Raw genomic sequence first — 19993 nt, forward strand, 5'->3', positions numbered from 1 at the left:
GAAGAGCAGAAAAGGAAGAAGAAGAAGAACGTGAAGGACTAGCTGCTGTTTCTGCTGCTTCGATCTTCATCGGTCGTCGTCGTCGCCTTCTTCTCCACCTTCTTCTTCTTTCGTGTCGTCGTTGTCGCGCAACTCTCTATTCTGTCATGCTTATGTAGAAGCGCCCCAAGGCAGGAGGCAGTTGCAAGCAGTAGGCCAATATCCACTAGTGTTGCTCGTCCCTCTACAAGCACAGGTCGATAGATAAAAGCATTGCCCATTGCCTGCACATACTTTGCCAGACGCTGCTACACACAGAGTACGGGACGACAACAAGTGTCCCTCCTTCTACTTCTTCGTTTTCTTCTTCTTCTTCAACTTCGTCGTCGTCTTCTTCTTTTTTTTTCCTTTCTTCAGGGCTCACTATTTGATTGTCGTAGGCTTAATGATCCGCACTACTCTCCACGCAAATATAACTGAGCACAGACATTTCCTGTGCTTCTAGTTGAATGAATGAGTTTTGCGACACGCGATTCAGATTAGGTCTTTAAGTCTTCGCTGTGTAGACACACGAACAAGAGAATCTAAATTTGTTGAAAAATCACAATGCACAGCTCAAGACAATTGCCAGATCACGAGCAATATTCATAATGCACAGTTCTGCATACAAGTGCTTCAGTTTCAGGAACATACCATAATAACATTTTTTTCCGCTAAATTTTTGAAACACATCGGAATACTAATGACATTAAACTAAATGAAGAATCAAAAAATATCAGGAAAAAGGTGTAGGCAACATTTCAGAAATGAAGAATATAGTACCAGTTATTCAGTTCTTTTAATTTCTGAATAAAACCAGTTCCTTCACAATGTTGCTCAAGAAATTGCCTTTTGCGCAATTTTTTTTAATTTTTAAGTGTTCAGAACTTTGTGTTAGCGAACAATGTCTAAAAAGGTTAATTTTGACGATTCAAAAGGGTTTTGTTCAAAAATATAAAAGTTGTTGAACGAATTGAAGGCAATCGAAAAATGAAAAACTGTCTAAATTTACAACATTTGTCATTAAAAAAATCAAGGTATGAAGCACTGATCTAAAAACAGCGAAAGCCGGAAAAGATTCCTGCCAAATTCGTTTACATTTTGGTTCTACGAAAAGTGATTCATCAAAGTAAACAGTGGCTGAGGCAAGGCAGAGAGCATGTACACGACCTGACAAAATGAGTGGTGGTAAATCTCGCAAAATTCGCGATCCTACAAAATCGGGCATCCGAAATGAAATGCGACCTTGCAACTTGACTCGATGCTACGACGACAACAAGGATGCACGATGTTTGTGACTCATGATGTCCGGTGCTCTTGTGGGAAGACAGAGCAGCAAAACGAGCAAAAAGGGTCGAAGAGGTTAGAGGGGATATTGCAAATTTTTTCGAGAAGGACGGACCGCCGCGTGGTAGAAAAATGCGTTTTGACGGAAAATTGGAAGAGAAGATGGGCGTGGGCTTTGAAACGAGTGTTGGGGCTGCTGGTCCCCCGGAGTTGCATTCTGAACTGAAAAGAAGAGACAAAAAAAGAAACGAGGAGAGAAAAATAGGGCGGAAAGGAGAGTAAGGGAGAAAGAAAAGTGACACTGGAAAAATGTCTGTGAGACTTTTTGAATGTTTGTTTGCATTATTAAAATATATCTATTCAACAAAAAAATCACGACAACTCTCCATTAGTTTCATTTTTTGATAGAATTGAGACTTGCCCAAAAAAGCATGACCATCATCATCATCATCATCATAAGAGGAAATGTTACAAACACAGTTTGAGAAAATTAATTTGAAAAATTTATATCACTTTCAATTACCGTAATTTCTCTAATAAATTTGCGCACTGGCTTGGTGTCAGGCCAGCCATTTGTTTTTAAAGGTGAGAAAACTTAAAACGCGTATGAATTGCCCTAAATATGCATTTTGTTTTTTTTTTTTAAGAACCCAAGATTGTATCAAAGATCAACATGTTTCTGAAGCCACGAGCAGGAGAATTAGTCTTGGAGAATTCGTCTGGCGACCTCTGTACAACACTATTGACATAAATGGTTTTGCAAGACTGTGTCACGCAGTTTCCAAAATCCAAGCTCAGAACTTGTAGGATGCTCGACTGTTTTAGCCATAGCGAATTAGATAATTGTAGACAGAACCTGATTCTCCAAAGCCGTATTTTACAGTTCACCTAAAAGTTTCCTATATTGTCTCAAATGTTTTTCATTTTGTATTGTAGTTTTTCGCTTCTCTGAGGGATTTTTAACAATTAAATTTAACTGAATTAATAGAGGCAATATGGTTAATGGCATATGAAAGTTTGTCTGCTTTCAACTCTACAGATTTTGACAGCTTACATCTCAGTTCCCGTTTCTACTATCGAAAATTGTAGACTGGCATAATATGGGCTCAATTTACTGATACTTTCATAAAACTTAAAAAAAAACAAACAAATAACCCGCCAAAGTAGAATGATGCTGTTGTAATTTTAATAGGAAACATACAGTAGCTTGAATAAATGTATCAACTTATCACATTAGTTTGGTTTTTTTGAACTAGTAGTTATTTCATTCTAGATAGTTAGAATCCAAAAAAAGTAGTCAAATCTTTAACATATATGGCCTGGAGCAAGGTTTTTATTCTATTTTAATGAAAACATGATTTTTTCAAATAGTTTGAACGTTTCGTTATAAATTTCAACTTAAAAGTGTGCGATTCGTGAGGTGAAAATAAAAAAGAAAGCACAAAACAATTCTGATCAGTACATAAATTTAACATTAAATTTAATTGCAAAAAAAATATCTGATTTTTCTAGCATCGGCTACTATTTCAAAAAGATGTATTCAAACAATAAAAAGAATGTTCAATGATACAGTGTTTGTGCGTAGTTCTGAAATTTTGTGTTGTGGGTAATTCTGCAATACCCTGAGACATGAAATTTTTCCAGTAAAAAGTGTCTAGAAACCTTTACTCCCAAAAGAGTTTGTCGAATTTTAATGACAGCGGCAGTTAGTAAAAATGCTCGTTGGAATAGTTACATTGCGTGGAATAGAACTTAAATGGCCAATTTCGTGATTAAAAAAACTAATTTCCTCCGTTGTGGATGAACTCCGATCACAATTTTGGAAAATCGGTTTCCTGGCATTGTGAACTCAATAAAAACCAAATCATGTTTCGGCTTATTCCAGAAGTATCCACAACACAACGTTTTTAAGGGTGGCGTATACCTTGTTCGCGCTGTATTTCTAGAAAATACGAACTTTTTACAAAAAGCTTCAGCACAAAAGCCCAGTTCACCGGGTACATTGAAACTAAATTTTGTGAAAAATTTGAAATCGTTTTTTTAAATCACAAGTAAAGTGAGAAAAGTGACAAGAAAATTAAAATTAAATGTAAAGTCAAACGGATAATAGGATCTACCTAGTCGTTTTAAGTTTTTAAATTGGTTTTTCTCGTATGGTCTCTTTTATTATTACAGAAAAAGTGACGCTGATATAAATGAAAGTCAGAAATAAAAAGAAATGAGATACAATCCTAAAAATTAGCAAACAAGTACAAATAGCTTTGTTTTTATAAAAAACTAACAACATGGCTTCAAAAACTGATTAAAAATAAATTTTTTATTGTATTTCTTCACTACTTTGAATGTTTTTTCTACACTACTACTTTTGCCTGAATCTATAGCAACGATAAATGCCGACACATCGTCCATATCTGATGCTGTTTAATTTTTTCTCATATTTTAAACAACTTGCCGAAATTTGCCATCGACCTATATAATTAAGACATACTAATTCAATCACAAAAATGCATGTTTCTTGAGTCCAAGATAAGTTTGAGAACAAAGTCTCGTATTACATGAACATCTCCATTTTCCGTGCTTCCAATTTTAGGCATGCTATTTCACTACGTCCCATGCCGCCACTCGGTCCAATTTCCTTTTTCTCTTACATGTCGTCCGGTGTGATATGTAACTGACAACAACAAAAACAACACGAACAACTCTAGGGACTTACCTACACGCCGTATTGTCAGCAGCTCTATAGTTCGCTACTTGGCGACGGTTGATTGTAAACTTAACCTGTTTCTCACACAAACACTAACAGAAACTGCACTCTTCTGATGTCTTCACTTGTGGACGGCTCACGTCAAAACAGTATGAGCGTGTTTCTTATATGGAGTGGGTTAAATTATAGAAAAAAGAGTGAAATTAATGTAATACCTGATTAGAAAATGGTTATATGGTATAGTTGGAATAAGCGTTATCGTACCAACTTATCTGAAAATATATTGCGTAAAGGCAAACACTATAAAAGAGAAAAAGTAGAGGTACACATTTGTGTGGTCCAAACCAAAAACGATGAAACATACACGAAAGGAGGAAAGGGGGAAAAAGTGAGGAAAAGTGCACATTTCATTTCTAGAGCTCAGCCGCAAAAGAAATGAGCCTGGGAATGTCTGATACATTCTACGACAAGAACAAAGTGCGGGGATCGGCCAAGTTTTTGGGTGGAAGAGAGAGAGAGAGAGAGGGAAAAGGTATCATGTTTCAAAGCACAGTGCGCGTGGATTTCAGTAGAAAATGTGTGGGGCAGATTGGGCTTTAGGTGAGGTAGGGCCCCCTTATTTGCATACCATTAAGTGCACACATGATGAGTCTTCTCAAGTTTCTTCTACGCCAGATTCAATATGCCATGTGTGTTCTTATCCATGCTCTTGTCATCAACACAAGAAATATTAATATTGTTTATTCATAAAATGGCTCATCAATAATTTTGAATACAATATAGTGCGCCCAACTTCTACTCCTTTAATTTAGAAGTTTCAGACATTTTAGAAGTTTTCTATAAGAAATCAGTTTTTGAATTACCGTATATCTTCTATTAATATGGCCTCCCTATTAGACTTGCACTCCCTATTAGCATTGCCCCTCGGAGACCTTCCGAAAATTGGTATTGAACTCCCTATTAGTCTTGCACTCTCTAATAGTCTTGCGTTAACTTTTTTGTATTGCAAACCCGTCTCGCTAATTTCAGGATTTCAACAACATTTTTTGCCTATTTTGCAACAGTTTTCACATTTCTACGAGATTGAAGTTTTTGAACTTATATGAAAATCAAATTTTTCTGAATTTTTACATATGACTCGAGCTTTTTCAGGAAAAACTAGTAAGCTCAAAGTCAGAAAATGTTCTGAAAATTAGTATTGCACTCCCTAATAGTCTTGCACTCCCTATTAGTATTGCAAGCGGGAAGACCATCGAAAAATAGTACTGCAGCCATATTAATAGAAGAAATACGGTAAGTTCAGCATGCAAAAAAACTTTGGTTGCCCAACATTCATTATAAATCCTTATATCCCATAAAAATTTGGATAAGGTAAAATTGAATAAAGGTTTCTAAAAAAATGAAATTTGAATTTTTGCTTGATTTTTTTTTCGTTATTCAAGTTTTTCTAAAGAGTTAAACTGCCAAAATGTTATGTTTCATAATTTGATGAAAGTTAAACTAAAAGACGACAGTTATCTACAAATTATTTTCAATTTTAATAAAATTGTCCTTATAAGCATTACTATTGAGAATTCACTGTATTACCTCAAATAATATGGCACACCACTTTTTCACTTCAAAAGGATATACCGTATTTCCTCTATTAGTAAGGCATGCAAAACTAATTTTCGGACAGCTAATTTGATGCAAAACTAATGGAGGTGCAAAACTAATAGAGGGTGCAAAACTAATTTTCGAACAGGTTTTTTCTCACGTTTTCCATTAAGTTATGACATAATATCATCAATTTCAATGACAACTTATAAACCAAAATGGACGAATTTTACGACTGATACCCAAAAATTGTACGAGTTGTACTCATATTTTGCCAGTTTTGACCTCTTATACCAAGTCTGTAAGAGTTTTCCTAATTTTTAGAACGATTTTATAATGCAAATTTTGAATTCCTAAAATTAGGGAACAAATGAAGGGGTGCGAAACTATTAGAGGTGCAAAACTAATTTTCGATTAGTGATTTTAGATGCAAAACTAATAGAGGTGCCTAACAAATAGAGAAAATACGGTATGTAACTCAGTACATTTCAAAACTACCAATAATAAATTAACTACAATAAAATAGTGAAAATGAAACAAAGTATTTTGACGGTTAACAGTATTTTAATATAACAAACTAAGGTATAAGCAGTCAAAATTTAACAATGAGATGGAATACCAAATTTAAGCACTACTGAAAATATAGACAACAAGGAAAACAATCAATACCTACAAGAATGTGTAATTCAATAGAGCCAAGGCTCGGCCTACTTTATAAAACGTTCTAATTGTAAGCGAAATTATTTGAATCGAGTCTTCAACTACAACCTACAAATGTAGTTTTTGAAAACATGACATCTTTTGAATAAGACTCAGAAGACGTATAAATATTAGACAACTGGTTTCAAAATTCTAAGGTTTTAATTAAAAACAACTGAGACAGAAGCGATGACTTTCAGAACATTGGAAAATCGGTGAGCTATGAAAAGTACTCTTAAATTTTGTACAAAATATAATCGTATTTTTTCAGCTTAGCTGACTCTCAGCACTATATATGTCCTTTGAGAGCTGACATTGACTCACAATGGTTGTACATTCTTGGAATTCTCAGCTAAAGAGCAACAATCACTGCGGTAATTAAAAAAGAGAAACATTGTTGATGCTAAATGTGCATCTTGAAGCGGAAAAATAAGAATAGAATGACAATCTTATTGGCGTGAGGCGGCAGAAAAACCAGAAACGTTTTGACGCATTGCCACCTTTGACTTGAACTAATTACACGAAAGGATTATGAAGGAAAACAATGTATAATGTGTTTGTGTCTTTACTCAAACGGTGAAAAGGAAGTTTCAACCATCGTGTTTTTTTTTCAACGGGGGTGTGTCTATATAGATTTTTTCTTCTTCAAAATAAAATTTGAATTTGAAATTGAAAATCGTATAGTCGAACTGCAATTTGATTGATAATTTAAGAAAGGTCACAAAAGTGTACGTAGTCGTTTGATTGAGGAATTGGACATGACATTTTTAAATTTAGAAAAAAACATGTAGAAAACAAAAATCTGATTGTAAAATAATCCTAATGTGCATATATACATAAATGGTATTTTACCCGAGAAAACATGCAGCTCGAGGCATTGGATAACCACAAGCAGACGAATTAGTATAATGAGAGACGTTTTGAGAAAAAGATAGACGGACAACGGCGTGTGCTGCAACAAACGACAAACGCGCGTCTTTGCAATATTACGCGGGCGACAAAGTATTTGAATCAAGTTGTTGCAAGTTTTTGATACAACCTAGGAAGCATTATCCTCGTTAACAAAAATGAAAAAATGAAAGTACAATGATTGGCCAAAATTATGATAACACATTTTCAGAAGCGTAGTGATCGTTATAGACATAATTAGAAGTCTATCCTAATAATTTCCATTTTTTCCTAAAATCTCTGAACATTTTAGAAGTTTAAAGTGATCTCATCTGCAACCTAGTTACTTTTCAAAATGTTTTCTTTTGAACGGTATATTTCAGTTTCAAAAATTGTGCTAAAATACTTCCAACTTGAAAAATATACATCAACATCAAATTTGTATGTTTAGAACAAACTTTAAACTAATATTTAAAAAAAACGAACATCGTAAAAAGATACCTGAAATGACATCAGGTGAAATGTTTCTGATTGTGAGCATAAAAATACGCATTGCCTGATTTACGTTTGACACCAAATCAAAATGCATTTTTAGATCATTTCGCGGTGTGTGGGTGGATTCTATGAACTAAAATCTAAATTTTGAAGCATGCTCTTTAGAAAAATTAAAGAAATTATCATGACCAACATTTTTGTAATAATACCTTACAGGAAAAGAAAACCTCATTGAATCGAATGTGTTCGTATACCATAGTGTCAAACCCATTCAAATAATGTCATTTCAGAAAAAATTCTGAAATCGGAACTAAAAATTTTTTATGAGGTGATCGATCAATTTAAAATTTTCCATCTCTATTTTTAATTTTGGCAAAATATGAAAAATTTGTGAACATGATTTGGAAACTGGAAGTGTGAATATTATCAATTTAAGTATTTTTTTACTAAAATCAACATGAGTTGTAGTGAACTGGGCTATTTTCAGTTGTTTTTTGAAAGCATAATATCATTAGGGCTTTGTGTCATAATATTAGCTGGCAAAAATCACCTGCAAAAGCCAAAAACCAAAAAACACCCAGAGAACATAGGTGCTCATTTACGTTCAGTTTTGTCGTTTTCTAAAACTGGAACCGCTATACAGGATTCATAGTTTTGACACTTGCTAAAAACATTGAAATTTTTTCAGAAGAAGAAAAATACGAGTGACTAAAGAAACTTTCTGAATTAAAAATATTAACAAAATTGTGTATCTATTTAGAAAATCAATCACTCAAAAAACGATACATCTAAACTCTCTCACTCTAAAATTTTTATATTTCCGGATTACCATTCAAAGTTTCAGAACATTGGCAAAATGCTCAGATATTGCGAATGTTTTAATAGTTTACAGCATCTTCACATGTTTGAAGTTATACAGCCTGTCAACTTTTTTTATAGCCCCTTTCAAATTTCATATAAGGATATTTTTTAGTGTAGTTTGATAGTTAATGCCGAAAAATTTGATGACATTTCAAAAATTACAGAACTTAGATGAAAAAGATGAAAAATGGGTTTTCAACTTCAAATCCTATTTTTATCATTTAAGACCAAAACTTGATATTTTGGTTACTATGAAAACAATATGAAATTAAATCTAACTATATGTATATATATATACGAAAAAAGTTATCATCAACAGCATATTGACTTGTTAGTCACCAATGTAGTTTACTCTTAACAAGGAGAATACAATTTGCAATTTTAAGTCATGTGAAATGGGTTACAATTAATTATCGGATGTTTTTCAGAGGCCAAGTTCGATGTGTATTTGATGAAGTATATAAAAACTGCCGAATATCGTAATGAGACATTCTGAAAATGTTTCGATGGCGGTTCAAATCTTAGGAAAATATGAAAAGTACGAAAATAAGGCATATTATCAGCTATAATCTCAAGTTTTTGTTCAAGCTACCTTGAAAATGTTGCAGTAATTTTGTTTATTCATCATCTTTCAATACGTCTTTCAATATTTTATAACCTTTTATAATTTTTATTTGTTTGGTGTTGGGACTCATCGACGAAAAAATTGTTTTAGTTGATGAACGTTTTTATTTCAAAACAATACAATTTGTTTTTACCGGGTGATGAACTTTTGATTCAAGGTACTGGGATAAATATGAATTCACTCGGGCTCACTGACCGGGATTTAGGCAATACAACAAAAACTAGACTGAAAAATTTCAGAACTCAATTACTCGTGTGAGTTTTACTCAGGCCTGGGGGACTACGCTGAGATCAAGTGTTGGCAAAAATTGTACTATGTAATAGGAAAAGATGGAAAAACTGGAATAATTATTAGTTATAAAATAATATTTGAAACTGCATTGAATGTGACCAGTGCATTGACAAACTGGAAATTTGTCAGATATTGCGAGATGATAACGGAAGACGTGATTGCCAAAATGCAGTATGGAGCCCAGAAGACCAAATTGAGGGAGAGCATGATAAAAGCCTAAATTCAGATTTAAAACTCACATTTGTTACTATGTTCGATGTAAAGAAACTGCGTGGTACGAACATTTCCAGAAATTTAGGACCCGTCTTTTTTGGGACCTTTCCAGGAAAAGGTCAAAATCTCAAGGGTAGGTAATATCCTTGCCCGACATCTCACGCGTTCCGCGCCCTGGTTTGTTTACTTCTAGCATAGTGGGGCGCGGAACCCGTGTGCTGTGAGCATGAGCGTGAGCTTTGATATTGGTTGGGTCAACATTTTTATTTTACCTCAAAAAAGTACTCAAAAATCTCTAACTTTTGGAATCTATGAATCACGCCACGTCACACCACTACACGCCATGCAATTTCTTTATTCCGAGTGTATATGCGCAGTTAATTTTCTATGTACGCATAATGCTTTAGTGGGCTTTTTTCATAAAAAATAATTATTACCTTCCACCGAGCGTTCCGGCGTGCTGTATCCACTGTGACCACCCAGAGAGTGTTTGATCGAGCACTCGCTGGAGCGCTTTGCCTTCGTGCTGAAAATATGAATCGTTACACAGGAATAAAATTTGAAAGAAAATATAACTTTCTTTTAAGTTAAAACTTTCTGTCGAACATAGACATTAAACAAAGCTTGTCGGGAAAAAAAGAATAGCACTTAATAATAGGGAACTTAAATACCCGTGCATTTGGGATAGAGATCACAAAAAAGCCTCATAATGTTTTTGTTTTGAAACTTGCTGCTCCAATAGGTATTACATGCTGTTTTACACGTGTCATATTCTCATTTCTACCTTCTCCCTTTGTCAGGTTTGGTAACCGAAGCTCTGTTTTATGTCCGTTGAAATGAACTGAACCTTCTGATCCGTTGTGGAACAGGTCTAACAGGAAATTCCACACTCGACGCTTGAAAGCTTGCGTTCTGGTTTCAGGTTCCTGCTCTTGTGGGGTCACTTCAGGTCTTGTCGCTGCTGAACTTGGAAAACGTTTTTTTAATTAAAAAAAAAGAAATATTGATCTTACCAGTAGCTGAGCCATTTTCGTCAATGCATACTGTAAGACTAGATGAGTTTTTAATTCTCATTGGTACATCTACCGATGCAGCTCGCCGACGTTCCATATCGCCTGAATAAATTTGCTTTTCTTGTATTTATCTTCAAACCACACACAAAAAAAACAAAGGAAACCAAAATAAACCAAACACTCACAACTTTTACCTTCCGGCGCGATGTTCTGCAGTCGTTTCGTTTTAGAAGGAACACGGGCCATCAAATTGTCGGATTCTTGTGTAACATTTGACTCGATTGGAGACTCGTGTTGCCTTGCACGTTTACAGCAGCAGAAACTAAAAGTTTATTATGCTTAAGGTTCATTCAATGCAATTTTAAATAGTTTATATGTGTTTCAAACAGAAATCTATTCTAGTTGTTCATTACTTTCAAAAAATTTCGGTCTTCAAAAAACACTACATGCATTCGGAAGTTGAGTGAAACTTATTAGAAACAATTTAAAATTTCTACATATGTTTCAAGTTTTTTTTTTCAAATTTTGAAACATTAGCTTCCTTGTGAAATAAAAATTTGTATTTTTCATTTGAGGCTTTTGAGGCTTTTAGGCGCAGAATGCTGAGATTATATTCCATTTACACCTACAATGCGCACAACTTTTATAGCACCTTTTATATGGGGGGGGGGGGGCTCTACTTTGGGAGTTTGAGGCTTTCCAAAATATTTTTTTAAAAAGTGTTAATGCAGTTCGATAGCAAATGTTGAAAAACTATATTTTGAAAATAACTTCTAACCAAAATGTTCAGGAGGTTCAGGAGGTTTGTATGACGTTACATTTTTCCTCGATGCAAACCGCAATTTTATAAAAGCAAACAGAGCGGAGGAGCTTTTGTACTTTGTACTTGAACTCCAAATTAACAGATCAAATACTTACATGTCTTTCACAATATCAGACAGACTAACAAATCGTCCTTTAGATGCTCCCTTCAAAATGTACAAAATCAGTGTGTAACATATCAACTCCATTGCATATGGAATTACACAGATTGTTGCAAGATGTAAAACATTATAAAGCTGAAAATAACAATAATTTCTGATTTCATGAAGTCCGTCCACTTACCCTTTCCAAATAAAGCCAATTTCTGTTGTTGGTGTGCAGCTCCTCTAAAGTGAATCCTGGCTCGGATGGGAAGTCTTCCTTCGCGTACTAGAAATATCACGATCATTAGTTTCGTTGTACAAATTAAGATTAAGACATCAGTTCTTTTTGTCTTTGCAAGAAGGTAAAAGAACTTACGATTGCTTTTTCACTAATTATGTTTGTACCAATGATTATGTAAAAGTGCAAGGTACCGAGACTTTGACATTTTTGAAAAAGAAACCTAATTTCTCTGTCTACCTAATCAACGACTATAAATGCACGCTTCAGTGACTCAGTGACTCTTTTGTTACTACACCCACCCTCAATGTTCCATTTTCGAAAAAATAGATTGGTGACTTGTTTGCAAGCTCGTGCTGCATGTATGCATATTGCTCCAAGAGTTCTAGCCGGTCATAAAAGTCTACACGATGCTCAGTCCTGTAAGATTGAAATCTTTTGAAAGTTCTAGTTTTAAAATGATTACCAAATAGAAATACATTGAGGGTATCCTTGTGGAGTAGTTTTTTGCCTGAAGAGAATGAGTTGAGGCCCGGCACAAATCAGTGCAAGGATCCAAGCTGCTGCTAGAGAAAGTCGCGTATTGTACTGTCGTTTTTTAATCTACAAATATAAAAGTTTTTTGGAAAAAAGGTTGAATTTGAACTCACATTTCTTGTAACTCTGTTCATTTTTGCCGTGATGAGCAAACGATCAGCCGCTACCAGTACTTGCATATTAGCGGTTAAATGAAAACCAAATGTTGATATAAATTTGAATAGCCTGCATCCGATGTCACCGCCGAACCACTGGAATTACTGATTTTGTTTATGATAATCAAAATTTTGAATTAAAAATAATAATAAGTTCATATAAAGTTTTGAAAATTAGTCGACTCACATTTTGAGAATCAATGATTAGGTCGGCAAATAATTTATCACGTTTTTCATTTAAATGAATACTTTTGTAACAAATTATATGCGACTAATAGTTTGGAGTAATCGCAAAAAAACAATTTGAAAAGTTGTTCCTGCTCAGATCAAAGTATCGAGAAGCTGGTCAAAAAAGCTGAAATCTATAGGTTTGTATAAACTCACTGCTTAGCATAAGTACCCTTCTTTGCCGAACTAATACTACATTATTTTTGCCTTGGCAAATTACTAGTTTCAGTTCAGAATGTTTTCGAACTTTCACATATCACAATTCGACTATTGAAACAGGAATAATAAAATATTTTGGTCTTGTTAATCAAAAAGTTTCATCATTTCCGGCGTGAGGTTTGATGATTTGAAAATAAAACGTGCAAATGCGCAGAAAAGTGTTTGATTTTCTCACTGTTTTCACATCATTAAATATATTCGAACAGACTTACCCAGTATGAGTGAATCCATGCAAACTGAGTTGGAGCGTAGATAAAGAGAACGATGCAGTCCGCTACAGACAAACTGATTTTGTACGAAAACAGGCGAGCAGCCAACACGAGATGTTGTCGTGAGGAGCGTGATCTGAAATTGTAATGTTTCCATATTCAATCAATATAGTTCATCACTATAACGCCACTGTAAAGACAAGGGTATTTGGGGGAGGTGGGTTGAGTACTACTTAAAGCTTTCTCACTTTCAATATTGTTTCATTTCTCACCGTGTCAACCTGAAAGTGTTTGCATTCATATTTAAGCATTTCAGTTTTTTAAAGTTAGCTGTTTAATTTAGGAGACAATCCTTTGCAATCTCACTGAAAATCCGAAAAATCTTACCGAGCGAGTCGAACGACTGTGAAAATGAAAGCTGGCAATCCCACGCAGAACGCGATTCCATACATCCATAGCTCAAGCTAAATAGGATAAAAATAGCCAAAAAAATTCTCGGAATAAATTTGCATACCGTATAACTGAAGCTCAACTCAACTCTCTGGGTCTCTTGTTGTGTGGCCTCGCTCATCGTTTCCGATGCGTCAAACTCGTTAGTTTGGCACAAATGATCAGAAGAGCATTCACCCTGCAAGCAATGTTTTTAATGAAAAGTGAAAGTTTATGAAATGAAATGAAAATGAAAAAGCGAGAATGTCAAGTGTTATGTGGAGATAAGGTTTTTTTTTCGAAAATTGAGCGCAATTTCTGAGAAACGGTGGATAATGAAAGGTTATGGTGGAAATCTGATGTTATCTTAATATCTCAATAGTCTGAAACTGAGTAAATTGAGGGGATGCAGTGTCAGTTATTGAATATGCAATTAGAAGTGAAATTTTGAAAATTTCAGAGTATGGAAACAAATGTCATAAGAAGGTTTCTATGGAAATAGTTATGGCCTTAGATACAAAAGCAAAAAAGCAACAAAAAAAACATACGCACATCCGTCTGAATCCTAGACATACCAAATATGGGCTAATGAAAACATTTTTTTTCTTTTCTTGTCTCATTCGATGACTAACCGGGTCAAGAAGAACATAAAAAAGCCGGGAGTCAGGGAGTTAGGGATTAACATCCAAGTACTTCTTTTTTTTGGAAATAATTTGGAGCATTTGGAGCATTCAAAAAATGGTGGGTAACTATTTTAATGCAGGAAAAACAAAACCAGAATGAAGATCCAAAGAGTTTGAGTGGGTATAATAACGGAAGAGCTGCAAAGGTATTGAGAAAGATAAAAAAGCAAAACGGAGTAATAAATGGTGGGAAAAAAGTTTTCCGGGGCTAGTTGATGGAAATGAAAAAGGGAAAAAAAGAAAAATGGAAAAACCGAGAAAATGAAAGAACAATAAAAGAATTGGTGTGGAAGACGAAAAGTTTCTTTTTCTCTTTCTACCCTGATGACGAATTGGATGAGAATTAAAAAGATCCGTTGGTGGGGCCCTGACTGTGTACCCATTGCAAATAATTATGACCATGCTCTCAGGAAAAGAAGGAGCAAGCAGAGGAAAAAAAACTATTTTTTAGCTTTCTCCGCCTCTCGTCTTTCTTCCTAACGAGGTTAATTTAGAAGGGGGAGCCGAAAGAAGGAAAACGTCTTTGTGATGAGATGAGCTTTCGGCATTGCGATTTCCCTTCGTTTCATTCCATTGTGCGGGTAAAAAAAACAGATGGCGGAAATTGAAAGCTGATTACGGTAGAGAAATGAAAATTGGTACGGATTTTAGGTGGGAAATGTGAAATTGGGTGTGGGATTAAGTGGGAAAAAAACCATTTGCATAAATTATCCAAATGGGAAAGTAAAAAAAAAACGGAAAAAAGTCCGTCGCATTTTTTTTTATCTTGACGCGTGTATAAGAATGGGAGAGAAAGTTGAATTCAAGAATCAAAAATCATTGTGTAGGAGTAACAAGTAAGTTTTGCAAATATTTTTTGAATATCGATTTATTCTAATTATGTGGCAGTCGTAAAAATGATGTGGGACACTATTTTCATTGAAATTTCGTTTCAAATATAATATGAAAACAAATAAAGCATTAATTGATCTATAAATAACATTTGTTTTGGTTCGAAAATAAACTTGGAAATTGTATTAAAGTTGTAAATTGCAGAAATTAACTTTTATTATACTCTCGATTTCTTTATCTGCAATTGGTAACTTTAATGCATTTTTTAAACCGTCCCCAAAAATTAAAAAAATGTGCAAAACATTTTTTACACAATGAATCAGTAACAAATGTTTTTAAAATGCCTACACATAATTTTATATTATGATAAGATAACTGAAAGCACTCTCATAAACTTCCGCATTCAGCAAATTCGGAAGATGAGACATAACATGTTAAGATCTTCGTGAAAAATGGAAAATTTAAATATAGGCAAAAACAGAAAAAAACAACTTTTTGAATGAAAATTTTAATTTCATATTTTTCTAATTCACAATTTTTTTTGAATATTTCTGCATCTACCATTTTTTCGAGGGTTTTCCGCCATAAATCTTACTAACCCACTAAAGCCTCAGGACCACTAGCTCAAAACCCTAATCCTAAAGTGACAAAATATCCAAATATCATGTTAAATATTTTCAACAATGGTGGCACATTTTTGTTCCAAGTCAAAGCGCGGTAGAAATCCGGGTTTCACGAACTTTTTTGGGAGTGCTTTTGGGAGTGCTATCCACTTTTTGACTCGAAATAAGAAGGTTTCCAAAAGTTTTAGTACCGTTTTATTATGATATTTAGTAATTTTAAAACCGTAGAATTAAGTTTAACTATTTACCCACCGGTCGCATTCCATATTCAAAAAACTGCGAACTGCGAAAAAAAACAAATTAGTGAAAGTGTTGCCCACTTGACATCACATTTGGTTTCCAAGAACAAACTGAAGGGGGTCGTGAACAAAAATTCAACATTTCAGATATAGAACACGAAAATAGCAGGTGAAAATATAAATGTCAGAGCAGTGTGTCATGTTGAATTTTTGAATTACCGAAACCCCCACGCAACCAAAAATGAGGCTCAAAGGCATCTGCTCCATGGAATGAAGCGAAACAAAAAAAACGTTGTCATCAGCTCATGGGAAAGCAAACAAACAAAATCAAGAATCCATAGAACAAAATAGTGTGTCCTTTGAATGTCTTCATCTTAATCAGAAACTAGATATATATATCTCCGTGATTTTTAGATTATATTATTCACAAGATTATGTAAGTATAAAATCAGGTGTTTGGAAAACGATTTGGCACAAGTAAGGTTTATCAAAATTTTTGTCAGAATTTCGGTAAATTACCAACATTTTCAAAAATGTGAACCTTTTTAATAATTTCGAGCATTGCTGAAAGTTCTTACATCTATAATGTTTGAGCACAGGTAATTAAAACAAAAAATCGCAGGGAAAACGTTTTTGTGTCGATTTGCAAATTAATGTTTTTTTTTTCATAAAATTTTGACAATTTAGAAGTTGTCCAAAACATTTTTTCAATGATTTTTATTTCCACATTTTTTAAAAATGTGGCAATTTACCAAAACTTTGACTAGTAATTTTGAATTCTTTTTCAAAAAAATTGTTAAATTATGTAAAATAAACGCACAGAAATTCTAAAAAATTTAATAAAATTTGATCGAACAACAACAAAAAAACCATATAGGAAGGCGGAGCCTACTATCAATGTTTCCTACATTGCCCAATTGGTCAAAGTGAACAAAAAAGGCAAGATATCAGAAAAGTGATCATAGGCTCTTTATCTCTTCAATCTGAGCTTTTCTTTGTTGTTAATCTAATATTTTCGTATTTTTTTATAGAACAGGATGAAACTAAAATCCTACAAGTGATAGATGAGACTCCTCCAAAGAAGAATCAAAATCTGTACAACTACAATAAGATAACAAGCAAGTCTTCTTAATATCCGACTGGGAATAATTTCTGTATCGCCTACATGTTTTATATGCTGGTATGATTCATACTGAGAGAAAAAGAAAACCTGAGTGGAGGTTTCGCATATTTCATTCAAAAAATAAGATGAGCTGTTTAATAGTTCATTTAATTCAACAGTTGGTGATTGGGAGATGAAAAAGATCAAAACCCCTTGAAATTCTTCGGCAAAATAATAAAGAAATAGTGTTTCGAGACGAGAAGAACAGCACAATTGATCGTAGTCAATTAATCAAGCATTGAGCAAGATATCGGATTTTGGCGGTAGAGTGATTTATCATTCATATCATGGGAAGCGATATCTTCTGTCTTTTCCTTTTCTCTTACCACCCTTTCAGACAATATTGAATGAATTGAAGATTTCTATAATCTTCTACGTCATTGTTTTATAAAAGTCTGTTTACAGAGTTAGTCCACAGATGTGAGAAAAGTGAATAATGATGACCAACTTTAACATTATTCACTGAATGCAAAGAAAAGGTTGAAAAATCTTCAAATTTTTATGAACAAAACTTATAAACAACGTTTGTTAGAGACTCACACATTCCTCAAATATAAAATCAAATCATAACTTGCAACTTAAAAAATGTTTCAGCAAATAAAAGTTTCAAGTTTCACCATTGCACAGTTCACCTTTTTTTTAAATTTCGTCATTCCAAGTTGAGACATAAAATCTACTACAAATACAAGTATACCATGGGCATGAAGGCTTCTAGGTACGTCTGGCAATTTCTTTCCAGACGGTATCTACTGCTTACCTAGTTCTATACACTACAAAGTCTTTAAACCATTTTTAACTTTGTATTTTCAAAAATCGACAAACTTAGCTGATTTTCAAAGTTTCGATAATTTTTGGGATTTGCCGAATAGTTAGAACCAGTTGTAGACAACACATTGAAAACAATCATCTAGGAAAAAAGGCAAAAGCTCCTATTTTCTGATTGAACTCTAATCATTTACCCTCTTAAATGACAGAATATCTATGGAACAAAATGTTAATACGTTCTGAGTTTAAAGGTGGAGTAGCGCCAGTGGGGAAATTGTTTTAAAACATGCCTATGGTACCACAATGACCAAATATCATAGTAAAAAAAATTTTTAAAAGTTTTCTAAATTTTATATGATTTTTTGAAAATTGAAAAAATCTCGAATTGCGTCAAATTCCTATTTGAATTACCGCCAAAAGTTCGATGTTCGATGGAGCGCGCTTGCATTATTTTAACTTTTATTTATTAATTTTTCTTATTTTTGATTGATTTTTCATGTTTTTTGAGTGATTTTACTGGAAATTTAATGAAAAATTCAAGATAAATGTAGATTGTTCACTAATAATAATTGAAAACAGATATATCACGTTTTTCAACGACGTTGAGCCTGAAATAATCTATTTCGAAGATTTCGGCGTTAGCGCCCGCTTTTCAATAAAAAATTTACATTCATCTTGAATTTTTCATTAAATTTCCAGTAAAATTACTCAAAAAAACATGAAAAATTAATCAAAAATAAGAAAAATTAATAAATAAAAGTTAAAATAATGCAAGCGCGCTCCATCGAACATCGAACTATTGGCGGTAATTCAAATAGGAATTTGTTGCAATTCGAGATTTTTTCAATTTTCAAAAAATCATATAAAATTTAAAATTTTTTTTTTAATTTTATTACTATGATATTTGGTTATTGTGGTACCATAGGCATGTTTTAAAGCAATTTCCCCACTGGCGCTACTCCACTTTTAAGAAGAAGGGATCTTCGCATTTTATGCAGATGGTATCGTATTCTATGTGCAGAAATAAACACGAAAAAAAAAACTGGAAATAAGCTATGACTCTGCAAAAAGTAGAGGAGGATATAAATAACACGGCATAAAACATATGTTGCATAAAAACTTACAGAAACAAAATGAAACAAAATGAAAAATATTTGCTTTGGGAAATGAACAGAGGGTGGACAAGATATGCAAAAGGCGGAAGGTTTATGACTCCCCAGGCGGCCAGTTACAGGCTTCACGAACTACAGGAACCAAATTCGTTTATTACGTATGCCGACAAAAACGCGCTGCTGACACTGCGTTTGCCTGCGCGAAAATGATGAAAAGCACCATTGAGAGTTGGGACGATGTTGCTCACACCTTTCCGCCGCCCAATTCTCCAGGGGAATATAAGAATGAGTCGTCGAAATTGGAAGGCGAGAAAGCAGACTTTGTAAAAAGTAGAAAGCGTCTCACTGGCTTTGCAAAAAAGAAAGAAACCACAGAGTCTACTAAGCAAAGAAATAAAAAGAAGAGACAGTAGTGGGTTGTGTAAAGGTATTATGTATTATTTCATATGTTGCAACTATAGATCATCTTTTTTTTTCTTGACAAAGATTGAGTGCACAGAGAATGAAATTTTAAAAGAAAACCAACAACTAGATTTAAAATTAGACTAGAAGCCGGATTTCGAATGAATGTGGGTTGAACAGATTTGGAGATGTGTGACATCGGCTGTGTGGAATTGAAAATAGAGCGGTGTCCTTCTCTGCGTCCAAAATCTGACACCTAGAATCGTGCGATCTTAGAATTCTGTGTGAGTTTTAATGCCTAATTTTTGAATTAATATTTATACAAACTCACAACGGAAATTTACAGATTTCAACACAGAAATTTGTTACTCATACTGTTTTGATTTAAAATATACTACTTTTTCTTGATAACCTTGAAAGGTTAATAATTTGAAAGTTCTGTATATGATAATATCTGACTTGAAGATGGTATACCGATATTTGAATCTTTGTTTTTTCAATTCAAAATAACTCAAAACTACCGAATTTCGTATTGACGCGTTTTAAAAATTTATTTTTGAAAAGTT

At 33.8% G+C, this 19993-nt stretch overlaps 1 protein-coding gene and 14 non-coding genes across 18 annotated transcripts; 7 read left to right on the forward strand and 8 right to left on the reverse strand.

Annotated features, from left to right (window-relative positions):
* The first annotated feature begins 101 nt into the window (after positions 1-101).
* On the forward strand, positions 102-222 carry C41G11.18. Its single transcript, NR_071113.1, has one exon. It is a non-coding gene; the product is annotated as an Unclassified non-coding RNA C41G11.18 (non-coding RNA).
* Positions 223-380: 158 nt separating this feature from the next.
* On the forward strand, positions 381-523 carry C41G11.20. Its single transcript, NR_071114.1, has one exon. It is a non-coding gene; the product is annotated as an Unclassified non-coding RNA C41G11.20 (non-coding RNA).
* A 708-nt stretch (positions 524-1231) lies between these two features.
* Positions 1232-1359, forward strand: C41G11.14. The gene has a single exon (NR_071115.1). It is a non-coding gene; the product is annotated as an Unclassified non-coding RNA C41G11.14 (non-coding RNA).
* C41G11.7 lies at positions 1235-1366 on the reverse strand. The gene has a single exon (NR_071116.1). It is a non-coding gene; the product is annotated as an Unclassified non-coding RNA C41G11.7 (non-coding RNA).
* Positions 1367-4392: 3026 nt separating this feature from the next.
* Positions 4393-4510, forward strand: C41G11.16. Its single transcript, NR_071117.1, has one exon. It is a non-coding gene; the product is annotated as an Unclassified non-coding RNA C41G11.16 (non-coding RNA).
* Positions 4511-4564: 54 nt separating this feature from the next.
* On the forward strand, positions 4565-4683 carry C41G11.6. Its single transcript, NR_071118.1, has one exon. It is a non-coding gene; the product is annotated as an Unclassified non-coding RNA C41G11.6 (non-coding RNA).
* Positions 4576-4694, reverse strand: C41G11.10. Its single transcript, NR_071119.1, has one exon. It is a non-coding gene; the product is annotated as an Unclassified non-coding RNA C41G11.10 (non-coding RNA).
* A 1967-nt stretch (positions 4695-6661) lies between these two features.
* On the reverse strand, positions 6662-6682 carry 21ur-14574. Its single transcript, NR_071120.1, has one exon.
* An 83-nt stretch (positions 6683-6765) lies between these two features.
* On the reverse strand, positions 6766-7016 carry C41G11.12. Its single transcript, NR_071121.1, has one exon. It is a non-coding gene; the product is annotated as an Unclassified non-coding RNA C41G11.12 (non-coding RNA).
* A 2241-nt stretch (positions 7017-9257) lies between these two features.
* gnrr-4 (G-protein coupled receptors family 1 profile domain-containing protein) lies at positions 9258-13811 on the reverse strand. Of its 4 annotated transcripts, none has more exons than NM_171692.7 (13): positions 13696-13809; positions 13569-13645; positions 13185-13317; positions 12484-12621; positions 12300-12436; positions 12136-12253; positions 11795-11881; positions 11609-11748; positions 10876-11012; positions 10691-10792; positions 10525-10638; positions 10115-10203; positions 9258-9680 (listed from the first exon to the last, which is right to left on the reverse strand). In NM_171692.7, exons 1-13 carry the CDS (start codon positions 13750-13752, stop codon positions 9528-9530), a joined length of 1482 nt encoding a protein of 493 aa, NP_741798.1. In that variant the 5' UTR covers positions 13753-13809; the 3' UTR covers positions 9258-9527. The 4 variants fall into 4 exon arrangements, with proteins under 4 accessions (NP_741798.1, NP_741799.1, NP_001359929.1 ...); NM_171954.7 differs by having other exon boundaries at positions 10462-10638; positions 13696-13799; NM_001373309.4 differs by having other exon boundaries at positions 9265-9680; positions 10462-10638; positions 10885-11012; positions 13696-13811.
* C41G11.13 lies at positions 9759-9981 on the forward strand. The gene has a single exon (NR_071122.1). It is a non-coding gene; the product is annotated as an Unclassified non-coding RNA C41G11.13 (non-coding RNA).
* On the reverse strand, positions 9767-9915 carry C41G11.17. Its single transcript, NR_071123.1, has one exon. It is a non-coding gene; the product is annotated as an Unclassified non-coding RNA C41G11.17 (non-coding RNA).
* Positions 13812-14743: 932 nt separating the features above from the next.
* On the forward strand, positions 14744-14859 carry C41G11.19. The gene has a single exon (NR_071124.1). It is a non-coding gene; the product is annotated as an Unclassified non-coding RNA C41G11.19 (non-coding RNA).
* Positions 14744-14859, reverse strand: C41G11.8. The gene has a single exon (NR_071125.1). It is a non-coding gene; the product is annotated as an Unclassified non-coding RNA C41G11.8 (non-coding RNA).
* Positions 14860-19220: 4361 nt separating this feature from the next.
* Positions 19221-19339, reverse strand: C54H2.7. Its single transcript, NR_071126.1, has one exon. It is a non-coding gene; the product is annotated as an Unclassified non-coding RNA C54H2.7 (non-coding RNA).
* Positions 19340-19993: the final 654 nt, after the last annotated feature.

The sequence above is a fragment of the Caenorhabditis elegans genome, chromosome X, assembly GCF_000002985.6.
Source record: "Caenorhabditis elegans chromosome X".
NCBI lineage: Eukaryota > Metazoa > Nematoda > Chromadorea > Rhabditida > Rhabditidae > Caenorhabditis > Caenorhabditis elegans.

Bases quoted from the DNA above. Each gene is read 5' to 3' on its own strand.
- gnrr-4 (NM_171954.7), bottom strand. From the start codon at position 13,752: ATGAGCGAGGCCACACAACAAGAGACCCAGAGAGTTGAGTTGAGCTTC. The intron at 13,646-13,695 runs GTATGCAAATTT...TATCCTATTTAG, and splicing joins AGTTGAGCTTCAGTTATACG to CTTGAGCTATGGATGTATGG. The intron at 11,013-11,608 runs GTAAGTATTTGA...ATAAACTTTTAG, and splicing joins TCTGATATTGTGAAAGACAT to TTTCTGCTGCTGTAAACGTG.